At 38.6% G+C, this 12,296-nt stretch overlaps 1 protein-coding gene across 6 annotated transcripts in view; it reads right to left on the bottom strand.

Moving 5' to 3' along the window:
* LOC134226601 (SH3 and multiple ankyrin repeat domains protein 1) overlaps positions 1-12,296 on the bottom strand; it is a 425,678-nt gene that overhangs the window by 20,175 nt on the left and 393,207 nt on the right. For 4 of the 6 annotated variants that reach the window (XM_062707471.1, XM_062707476.1, XM_062707473.1 and 1 more), the window contains one exon: positions 2,102-2,296. The exons of the other annotated variants lie outside the window; for them this stretch is intronic. In XM_062707471.1, the coding sequence (XP_062563455.1) occupies positions 2,102-2,296 (195 nt within the window). The remainder of the gene's footprint in view (positions 1-2,101; positions 2,297-12,296) is intronic. 6 annotated transcript variants of the gene reach the window in all.

Genomic DNA, 12,296 nt, shown 5'->3' with positions numbered 1-12,296 from the left:
TTCTTAATATGCAGAAAGCATTTGACAGTGTTTGGCATAAAGGTTTGATTGTGATATTGACGAATTTCAATTTTCTTCTGTACATTATTAAGCTGATCCAAAATTATTTATCAGATTACTCACTACAGGTAAACAAGCAGAATTTGAAATCTGATTAATTACCTGTTAGAGCTGTTGAGCCCCAAGGCAGCATACTGGGGCCCATATTGTATAACATTTTTTCTTCTGACTTACCTGATTTACCACCAGGGTGTCAAAAATCTTTATTTGTAGATGAAACGGGCATTTCCACTAAAGGGTAAAGCCTTCGTGTCATTTGCAGTAGATTGCACTTTGCACTCAAAACTTTTTTTTGATTTAGAAACAAATTTTTAAACCAGCCATGTTGTATGCTGTGCTAATACTGACTAGTTGCTGCAATACCATACAGAAGGCACTTCAGAGGATTCAAAATAAAATTTTGAAATTGATTCTGAAGTTGCCTCCGTGGTGTAGTACCATTGAACTTCATAGAATTCCTAATATTGAGACATTGCAGAAATGTCCAATAAAATTATTTCTAATTTTAGACAAAAGTCGTTACAATCTTCAACGATTAGCTCCTTGTACCCTTAGTGAACATTAAGATATGTTTAGTTTAAGTTTAAAACATGGTAATTCCTACATGGTTCAATTCAACCAGAGGAATAATCCTAACTGCCAGAGGCAATTAAAATGTATTAATGATAACTGAATATGTAACATAGCAAATAAGGATGATAGTGTTAAGAAAACACGGAACACCTTGTCTATGAGATGATGTCATGTATTAGATAGATAAAGAAAGTTAGCTTTAAAATTCAGGTTTCCTATATCCTATCATACATTTTCAATGACAGCACCGCCCAAATAAACGTTGATCTATTTGGATATTTTTTTCAAACCATCAGGGCATCAAACAGAGGGCGGCCATAAAAAAAATTGGAGACTTGTGAGTGAAACAAATATTGACTCTTGTAAACATTCACCAAAAAATTACTAAAAGAAATCTGCCCGATTACAAAAAAATGTAATAGTTTGGAAATTTTTACTTTGGAATATTATTCAAAAAAGATTTTTCAAAAGATTAAAAAAGATTATTCAAAAGAAGTAATAATCTAAATTTGAGTGGAAGCGAAGGAATTTCAAAACATTTGTTTGGTCGCTGCGAAAGTCCACGTGGATATGCTTTTTTTAAACTAATTGCATGATGAAAGTTACGCAATTATGTCCAGTCACTCTTATTTTCTTCAAAATCTCTCTTCTTCAAAATTATCATCAAAAGATTCATGGGTAGTCAATAAGTCAAGATAAAATTTGGTACTGATTTTACTGCACAGTTTTTTTTTCTTTTATATGTTGATTCAGTGCTGTGATAACCATTCTGACCCACAGTGATTCTATAACTTCGTTCAACATTACGATTTTCATAGCAAATTCATTGAATATCAGCCAACAATTTTGGTGAATATTTGTCCTTTCCTCAGAATACTACAATTAGATAATTTTATGAAAAAAAGATTGAGTATAATCAAGCGAAACATGATTACTAGCTCGTAATGTTTTAACTTTTTAAATGTTTGGATAAATACTTACATATGGGTCTAAATGAATATTACAGCACTATTTGGCACAATTATATTTTAATATGATGTTTTTATATAGTCTACTATTCTTACTACAGTTCATATTTCTACATATTTTATATAAATTTGATTTTATATGGAATGATTTAAAACAAAAAACAAAACAAATGTATGATCGAGAAGTAAGTAGGAAACATTTACAAAAATGTCATATTGTTAGAATGAATAAACACTCATCGCACTGTATGAACGAACAAATAACATTCCACATGCAGCTATGAGAGAGAAGACTATTTCTGATTCCGGAAATAACAAAACTGGAAACACTGCGTCTAGAAACATGAAAATTTTCTAAATTTCATCCCACAAAAAAAAATTCTTTCACCTATCTACCATTCGCGGGTTCTTCCCGTGCGTTGTCATCGTCTCTCGCGGTCGTGTCACCTACTTGATCTCGCAGTTTACAGACACAGTTTCACACAGAACTTGCCACTTACCTGTCACGATGCTAATGTCATCCTCGTGGCTCCGGTGGCTGGACGATCCCTCCGACAGGCTCGAGCTGGCCGAACTGAACGGATGCTCGGACGGACAGGGCGACGGTGGGCCACCGTAGATGCGGGACAGCGTTGAGCCCCAGCCCAGCCCGGAGCGGCGCCGCGGGTTGTACCGAGGGGGACCACGGAAGGGGACTGCAGAGATGGAATTGGGTTGGTTTTTTACGATTGGATTTTATGATCTTTGGAATGTTTCGGTTATCAGCCGTTCTTCGTTCTAATCGGCATCGCCGTCGTCGTCATCATCATCATCATCGTCTTCATCATAATTGGTGAAAATTGAACGCAGTAAGCTTTGATTTGAAAATGGGTGGTCGCAGCTCTATGTAGCGGCGCGGGGATGATGGCTACAGTCGTGGCCATCTATGATTGTGATTTTATTTCATGAGTGATCGGACCGGAATGGAGGCGCACACGGTGACGCGAGACCGATGATCAGTCAGCTATTAATGTTTACGGTCGGAAAAGGTACGGTACTTTGTGAGGTACAAATAGACAACCAGCGTTTTGTCGTGTTTTTACGAAACGCTTTGAATATTGTACAAATAATGTAGCGTGTTTGGTAAGGTGCTGAAGTGCGCTGGAAAATATAGGTGACGAACTATTGATATGGCGAAAAAAAACTTGAGTGCATCATGACTCTTGAGTATATCATGTGTGAGTCATAAATTAACTTGTGGATAAATTAACTTGGATAGATATTTGTACGAAAAATGTTTTATTAGGAAAATGCATCTAACGAGAAATTCTCCCGAATTTCCAGGGGCAAGTCTTATGAATTTCCACGGGTAATCTTATTATATCACACGGTATTATTTTTTTTGAATTTCCAAGGATTTTTTTCAATTCTTTTGATAAATTCCATAGAATTTCTTCTGGAAATTCTTTTGAGTTTCTATGGAAGTTCTTCAGACTTTCCTTGAGAAATTGTTCTAAATTTCCAAGGGCCAATCTACCAAAAAAATGGGCAAATTAGACGGCTAGCAACTACTTCTCAGCATATACAATATGCATATGCCTGCAAAATGAAACCATAATAAACGGTATTGGAAACTACTTAGGTCCTCAAACTAATGCTAGATTTAGGTCAAGACAATTTTCCGCGAGAAACTTATGTGCAATACATTCCTGCCGAATCGCATCTGTAGTTTGAGTATGATTATTCCAACACTGGTGAATTGGACAAATTAGATAAATCCGTATCCAGTAACGGTGGGTGATTGAAACCTACCTTTCACTGCACGTTTTTAGCTTTTTATTGCGGTTATTTATCATCCCTCATCTTCACTCTTTTTCCATAAATATAAATGGAATAAATTTCAATAGCATTTTCTTACTAGTTTGTGGTACTTCGATGCTAAAGATCAATTATAAATCCAAACCAAAAAATAAAAGCTTTTTTTATCTTTATTGAAGATATTTTCAGTCTGAGGCTGGTTTTATATCATCTATAAAAAAAAAATCATTAAGCTTTTAGCGGAATGTGTTTACTTGTCATAAGTTGAGGAATTCAATGAGATTTGACAAATTCATCTTATGACAGGTAGAATATTGATAGGATGTATTTTTTTAATTTCTTTATTAGAATGATTTTTAAATTAAAAATAAAGTTCATCACTATTGATAGGATGTACAAAACTGAAGAATAAAGCAATTCTGACAACATTTCAAGAAATACTTAAACCAACTTGGAGAATCACTCATTTGATTTTACTTCTCCTCCTTTGTACATTCAATAATTACAAAACTACACTCACCAACAATCATATCCTTTAAATCAGGATCTTCGGTTTCTATATGCACACTACACAAATGTTAACTCGCTCGAAGCAGAACGCTCACTATTAGAAATTGATTGCATGAAAACGATAGACTCGTTCCCGGATAAGCAATCACATTCCTGAGAACCATACTCATCCGATAAGATATGGAATGCGGGTGGTGGTCCCTCGGTCCACTTGAAATCGTTGATGACTTGAAGTCCTTCGTTCGGCAATTCGAATTCGAAAACACAACAACCCCGCTCGTCCATGCCGTGGTCCATCCGTCTTACGCCATTCATCAGAACTCGAATGACCTGAATTTTTACAACTTTACCGTCGTCACCACCATCAGCATCGATGATGGTGATCTTATCAATTCCGCAGATATGGTGAATCGTAGAGCACAAAATTCGAACGAAGCGTGCGCGTAATGATGTGCAATTTCACGTTTGAATTGTTTCTTCAGTGGGCTGTAAATAGCGATATCAAAAGGGGCCGCCCCCTCACATATTGAGTCCGGCGCCTAAGCGTGTTGACACGATGCTGTTCGCTTCGCCGACTGTAAACATCGAGCTGATAATTGAGCTATGATTCGTTCGATACCAGTCAGCGATAATTGCATCATCGAATTCTGCGTGCCACCCACGTTTTCGATACGCCCGGTGGGAGAAGTGCTGAGCGATGCACTAATACGAAGGAAACATGAACTTAAAAGTATTATTCTGGTTTCGTTCGTATGGAGTGATTAATATATTGAACGGTTGCTTAAGGAAGACAACTTATGAACGCCTATCTGCATCCAGCCCTTATCGTTTGTTGATTTTTGCTCTTCTCGCGCCACCATGCCATGGTAGTAAACATGAAGTGGATGGCAGTGTCTTCTGTTCAGAAGCTAACTTCGACTTAATATTTATTGACACTTGAAGATTTGTGTAAACATCTTCGTATGTGCCATGAGGACAACGATTATCATAATCTGCTTTTTGGCTGTTTTGTGGACAGTTATTGGAAGCGATAATTACCTTCTATTATTTATGTTGAATAGGTTAATCATTTTCATAGGTTATTTTTTCTTAGCCGTGCGGAAAGATTCGCGGCTACAAAGCAAAACCATGCTGAAGAAATTCCCGGTCCGGTCTAGGACATTTTCGGGTTGGAAATTTTCTCGACTTCTTTTTGCATGAAAGTATCATCGTGTTAGCCTCATGAATCAGTGTTGTAAAATGTCATTTGCATTCTTTTTCATAATTTTCCTAGAACTTTTTTCAGTAGTTAGCTATCAACTATCAAGCATGGCAAACTTATAGTGCTTAAGTGTGGCTACAACTTTGTCTAACAAGACATTGCTGTAAATATGTAATCTGGGGCGTGGGAGGCAAAATGTCATTCAAATGACATTATGTCAAATGACACGTGACATTTTGGAGAGACTTCACTCTCTACCCTCAGATGTTATATTTAGAGCAATGTACCTTTGGACAAAAATATAGCCCTACTCAAGCGTTATGCGTGCATCTAAAATTTTGAAGTAAATTTGGCTTCCGAAGAATGTTATGAACAAATTTGTCAAATGACATGCAGATGACATTTTACAAGCCTGCTCATGATATACGAACGCAAAAATTAATTAATTAATAGGCTCAAAGGGCATCATTTTGTCATAGTTCCCGGTGGGATTCGAACGAACTGCAGTGTTTGAATCCGCTGGAAACTATGCCCGAAATCTTCACACAATTTTGGACACCATCCATCGTGGGGTTTATCAGTCTAGTAAGGTTCCGGAAAAACTGTTCTCATCCATAATTTTCCATATCTTTATACGGTCTATTTTATCGTATGCCTCCTTGAAATCGACAAAAAGAAGGTGCGTTGGGACCCAATATTCACGGATTTTTTTAAAGGATTTCCCGTCTTGAGTGCAGCATAGCTGTTTAATGAAAGAGGCGAGTATGCTGTCCCTGTTCCCGTCTATAGCGTTCTGCTGGGTCCTTTCGTACCAGACTTCGTACCACATAACCGAAGTTGTCGGTGTCGTTGATGCTGCTTCAACTGTATTGCAGCAGTCCTCAACAGGAGTTTCATCGAACCGTCCATCTTCGGGCAACGTTGCTTTGAGATGCTGATCGTATGAATTGGCTACATTCGGTTGTTTCAGTTGCTCTTGGTCATATCCGGTTCTGACGTCGATAATGTTGGAGAAGTGCCATCCATCAATCAGAACGTAGTTGATTTATGATACTGTCTGTGCTGTGCATGACGAGCCTTGAATGGCCATATTGTTGGATAATCAACTACATAGTATTGCTGTTCCAGAGAAAATTTTCCTTTTTCCGGTTCAATTATGAAACTACCGCAGCTGTCACTTCATACTTTTTCTCGTCTGTTTGGCATGGTATTCTACAATGACAACGCCAATTACCAGGTTTTGTATCAGTGTATTGAAGATTTGCAGGTTGGCGGTAGAAATTTGACAGCTGCGGAAGAACTTTTAGGAATCCGCAAAATGGAAAATTTTGAAAAGATCCGCAATAGTAGGCCGTTTTCGTTCGATAGTCGGTCTACTATGTTGATTTTGGCGTCGTGCCTTGAACAGCAGTCGTATTCACCTTCAAGCTGCGCGTTGAATGCGTCTTTATCCTTATCAGTGCTTCCGGAGTGTGGACTATAGACGTTGGTTATGCAATAGTTGAAGAACCGGCCTTTGATCCTCAACCTCATCACTATGGAAGCTGTTTCCAGCTAATGTATCTTGCCGCAGTATGATAATCCTAAGACGCTCACTCCATTGATCCCTTCCTGCACCGTTAATATGCCAAATCCGTGGTCCATAAGCACATCGGCGAGAATGCGTGTGGTCCCGAGATTTGCTTCCAAGCTGTGGTTTTCGCCGATATTCTTGTTAGTTATTCGTTGTTTTTTTAAAGCTGGATTGCAGGGCCTCTATATCTCCGGTGGACCAAGGTGCACAGTTTTGCTTAGATCGAACTGGCCTCGTGAGCGGATTTTTTTCTTACTACAAGTTGAGTCAATCGAGACATTTGGATATTTTCGGTGAAAATAGGCGTACTATTTTTGGACTTTGGCGGATAAAACTCGGCCAGTGTGGTCAGGTTCTTCCCCTCGCAGAGAGGTGGAATTGAATCGTTGTCAGACCGTTCCTGTACGGTGGGAAGGTCCCAGAACACTCCATTTGTGCAACGGGTTTTCCGAAGAAAATCTGGACAGTGCGTCTCGTCCTGAGAGTGACTTTCCAAGGCGAAAAGGGGGCAAAAAACGGTGTTTTGACTTTTCTCCTCTCCAGTGCAATCGTAGCGGACAGTTTTGACTTTGCCAAATTAAGTTTGCTTGTAAAGTGCACTCTCTGTAGGAAGGCAGTAGTGGCACACTCCTGATCTTCGCTGATCTTATTTTGACCGTTTTATTTTGCCATTGAAGTGGCGCAGTGACGTTATTTTTCAGCGGTTCTGTCTAGAAAAAAGTCGTGGAGACGCATTGTGGTATGGTCTGGTGGAGACGCATAGTGGCTGTTTCGTGAGTGAGGACGAAGGGTGAAAACCATCGGCGTGGTGGAGACGCATGGTCGCCAGTGCGACCAATCAGTGACTTGGGTGGCAGGAGTGAGACGAACCATTTCGTAGGGGTAGAAGTAGAGACGCACGGTCGGTGGGGGTAATCCGAACTTTTTTTTTCGTCGGAGTATAACAAACTTTTTCGTCGGTGCGGTGGAAACGCAGTGAGCCGTCAGTGAGATTTTTTCGGGGTGATTTTCGACTGCAATTTTTTTTTATAGTTTCGGGATCAAATCTGGAAACATCGTTTTGCAGAGCAAACACCGATTTCCGCCCGTGCCAGTTGGCGGCGCGAGTGCGGGAACATGGAGATGGTTTCGGTACACTTCAATCGCCTAGAAGATCCAGGGGACCGGTAATGGCTCTATCGTGAATCGCTGAGACGGCGTTTATACCGGTCGCAGGTTACCTACATACATGGACCTTGAAGGTATGTCCGCACCATTACAGATCCTGCGACTACAAGGCATCGATAGGCCTCTACCAAGCAATCCGTTCCTGATCTGACGTTCCGTTGAGACCTTCTTCGGTGGTACCATCGATGAAGCGAATAAAGAAAACCGCGGTGCCTCGTACGCACTCAAAGTACGCAGTAGCGCGCAGTTTCAGAAGCTTCTCGAGATGAACAAACTGAGTGACGGTCTCCGTCGTCGAGCACCCGCACCTGAACGTTTCAAAGTGTGTGGTCTCGTGGTTCGACGTTGTTGATTTGCCGGACGACTATCTGCTAACAAAACTACAAGACCAGAGCGTGAAGGAACTTTTCCGCATCAAGCGACGAACACCAGAAGGTAAACTTATCAACACTCCGGCGATTATCCTTACCTTCTCAGGCACGGTGGTCCCTGACTACGTCAATTTTGGATGGTCCAGATGCTCAACCCGGCATTATTACCCTAACCCGATGCGATGCTCCCGCTGTTGGGACTTCGGCCACACAGGGAAGCGATGCCCAAGCACCGAGCAAGTCTGCGGAAACTACGGGCAGAACCACCCGGTGGAAGACGCCATTAACACGGATCACAACGCCACTGCACCTTGCAAGCGCTGCACATATCAGCAAGCGTGCAGGCTCTGCAGAACCCACATCAAGTCGGAAGTGCCCATTCTACCTGAAGGAAGTGGAGGTTCAGCGAATCAAAGTCGACCGAGGCATCTCGTACCCGCAAGTCCGAAAGCGAGGTCGAAGCATGTTCCGGATCTGGTCAAGGCATGCTCCGAGTAGACCTGTGCGCCGGTCATATCATCGCCGGCGGCAGCGTGGTGGTCACTTTTGCCCCGGCGACGGCGGCGTGAATGAAAAAATCAATGGCTGAAAAAATCAATTTTTCCGTGGATTTTTGGATTACTGCGGTTTTGATTCACACGGTAGGAATCGCCCGTATAAAAAACGACTTCAGTGGATTAAAATTCCAATATTCTGCGTTTGCCGATCATCGAACAGCACATTCAAAAGAGTCAATTGCCGGCGATACTAATCAATACCTGAATTCAAAATGTTATTTGAATTACCACTATTTTGTTATTCATTGATTTTGATTAATCAAATTTTAACAATAAATCCTGCTTCACTTTTTCGTGACCCCCAAGTGTTAAGAATTAGATTTCGGTGTTATAGAACTAAATAATTTAATAACTTAACTTAATAACTTTTTTTCAATTCAGGATTTTGATACACTTCGTTTTAATCTCAAAATATCAAAATTTCAGAAAAAAATCTAATATTTTTCCTGAAATTTAGTTAAATATACTAACAAAGTTATTGGTGGATATTCTGAAAGAACTTCTGGAGGAAAATATGATTTTTCTCAATTCCTACAGGCATTCGTCTGCGCCATTTACCATTTTCCACCACGCTGCCAAGTATTGAGCACAGTATTTTCAACTCAAACACTTAGAGAATTCGATAATCGGCATCTTTTAACGTCCATGATTCATGGCCGTACAGGACAGAACGAATTAACGATATGTACAGAGCTAGTTTTGTCAGTGCCTGTAGCTACATAAAGTTACAAAATAATTCACTGGAGGAATTTTCACAGGATTACCCGGAAAAATTCTCTATAAATTGCTTAACGTACTTTTGGAAGAATTCCTATGGGAAATTCCGGAAACTCCTAGAGGAATTCCTAAAATAATCTTCCGAAGGAATAACAAATAAATTTTCATAGAAATTCCAAAGCTGAAAAAAAATCCGATGTAATCCGTAAATAAATTTCTGAAGGAGTTTTTAGAGAATTTTTTGGAATTCTGAAACAATTTCCTAAGGAACTCCTAATCATTCTCGGTAGATATTTCAAAAAGAATTTGCGAAGGATTTTCAGGTACACTGGCCGGCATAATAAAGTGCCCACTTGCCGTTTTTCATACAAAATGGTCAACTTTGGAGCTCTAGATCTTGGGTTCCCGTGAACCGATTTGGCTGAAAATTTTACCAGAGCTCAGATATAACTTGAATTTTAACATATCTATGTTTCGAGCATATTGACTCACAGGGTTAAAAATTATTGCGGTAATACCAACGTGAATTTTTGGCAAAAATTGTTTTTCAAATACCTCGAAAACTACATCTCTAAGTGTACAGGTATATATAGCAAACTTTTTGTATTGGCAAAATACGCGTTTTTGCTGAATATGTCATCAGTCTACAACCTATAGAATTCAAGATATTTAAAAAATAAATTTTGCCAAAAATTCACTTTGGTAATACCGCAATAATTTTTTAACCTGTGAATCAGTATGGTCGAAACTTAGATATGTTAAAATTCAAGTTATATCTGAGCTCTGGTAAAATTTTCAGCCAAATCGGTTCACGGGAACCCGAGATCTAGAGCTCCAAAATTGACCATTTTGTATGAAAAACGGCAAGTGGGCACTTTATTATGCCGGCCAGTGTATAGGGGTATATCCGAAATGCTGAACGAAGTGTTGACGGAATGTCCAAAGGAATTTTCGGAGATATCTAAGACTGTCAGAAGTTCCTTCAGGAGTTACTTTGAGAAAAGCCTTCAGGGGACTTCTTCGGATATTCCTTCAGGAACTTGTTCAGGAATTCTTAAGGAATTTTGTCCTCTAGAACTTTAATCAATCCCAAAATAGTTCTTAGAAGAATTTCTTAAGGAATTTTCGGGAAAATACCTTAACGATTTTCCCAAGGTTTTCTTAAACAAATTTCTGAAGGAACTTTTTCCGAACTAATTCCTGAGAGAAATTCCAAAATATAGCTGAGAGAATTTCCGAAAGTCTTTCTGGAATTCGTTTCCGGAGGAGTTGTTGAAGAACTTCTTGAGGCAATTTCCGAGGGAATTCCTGGACAAATCTGCATAGGATTTTTTGGAGAATTACAACAAAAAATACGAAGAAATTCCTGGGTTTAATCTAGGAATTACTTCAGAAATACCGTTAGGCATTTCCTCTGAAAATCTATTAGAAATTTCTTCATAAATTCCTTGGAGAATTCTTCCGGAAATTTCTTCAAAAAATGTTTTATGGATTCCTATGCAAATTCCTTTAGGAATTCTTTTGGAAAGTCGTTTGGAAATTACTTCAAAATCTCTTAAAGTAGTTCAAACGGGAATTATTTTCGTAAATCCATTCCTTTTAAAAATGCCTTTGAAAATTCATTTAAAAATTCCTGTACCAAATCCTCCAGGATTTTTTTCAAAAACTTCTCAAAAAATTAATTTAAGAGCTCTTCAAAAAATGTTCCTTGAATAATCAAAAAAAATCCACCAAAAATTCCTTTGGATATTTCACCAGGGATTTCTTTCAAAGTTTCTTTGAAAAGCCTCCGGGATTCCTTCTTAGATTTCTTCCAGGAAGTCCATTTAAAATTAATTAGAGAATGAAATAGTTTTCGGTGGAGTAGCTAATAAAATAAAGCAAACAAATTAAACAACTAACACTGAAAAAATCCAAATGTATTACTGAAAGAATTTCGGAAAGAAGGTATTTTCGAAGGAATTCCTGCAGGAAGTTCTGGAAGAATGTTTGAGAATGTTTGAAAATAATTGCTGGAGGAAGTTCTGAAGAAATTCCTTAGCAAAATTCCGAAGAAAGCCTTTATGCCGTATCTGGAAGAATTTAATTACGGAATTCATGAAATAATTGCCGAAGAAATTCATAAGGAGGTATTGCTTTAACAAATTAAAGAGTTGCTAAACTGTTTCTGAAGAAACTCCAAATGTAATTTCTTGTGAAATTTCTTAAGAAATATCCGGAGGAATTTCTAAAGAAACTTTCGAAGGAATTCCTTAACGATTCTTCTAAGGAATTCCTAACAACATTTTCGTGGAAATTACTGAAACAATTTTTTTTGTATGCACTTCATAAGTAATTTCCTTAAGAAACTCGTGAAGGATTTTCTGAAGAAAACCGTAATGGAATTTCTGAAGGAATTTTTGGAGAAATTTCGTAAGACATTTCCGGAAGAATACATAAAGTAAATTTCTAAGGTTTTTTTTATTGAAACTTTTCGGAGGAATTTACTAGGAAATATACCAAGTGGTTTTGGCGTTTTGGGTATGTATTTAAGTTTTCACAAAAGTTTATGTACCACAACAAACATAATTGTTGTCTGTTGTCTTTCACTCCGTGCAAAATTCTGCTCTTTGATTTTACTCCATCTAAACGATGGACATTCAGAAAATTCAAAAAGCCTTCTATTAGTTGCACTTACTTTGTTAAGATTGTAAAACTGTTTGCATGGAGTAAAATTAAAGATCAAAGATTTTTGCACAGAATGTAGGACAACACTGCCTACAGATTTAGTTGCCCGACTGAATGAGGCTTTGGCATAGACGA

The sequence above is a fragment of the Armigeres subalbatus genome, chromosome 3 (genome assembly GCF_024139115.2).
Source record: "Armigeres subalbatus isolate Guangzhou_Male chromosome 3, GZ_Asu_2, whole genome shotgun sequence".
Taxonomy (NCBI): domain Eukaryota; kingdom Metazoa; phylum Arthropoda; class Insecta; order Diptera; family Culicidae; genus Armigeres; species Armigeres subalbatus.
Note: the sequence above shows the minus strand (reverse complement) of the source record. Positions and strands in the feature narration are given on the sequence as shown.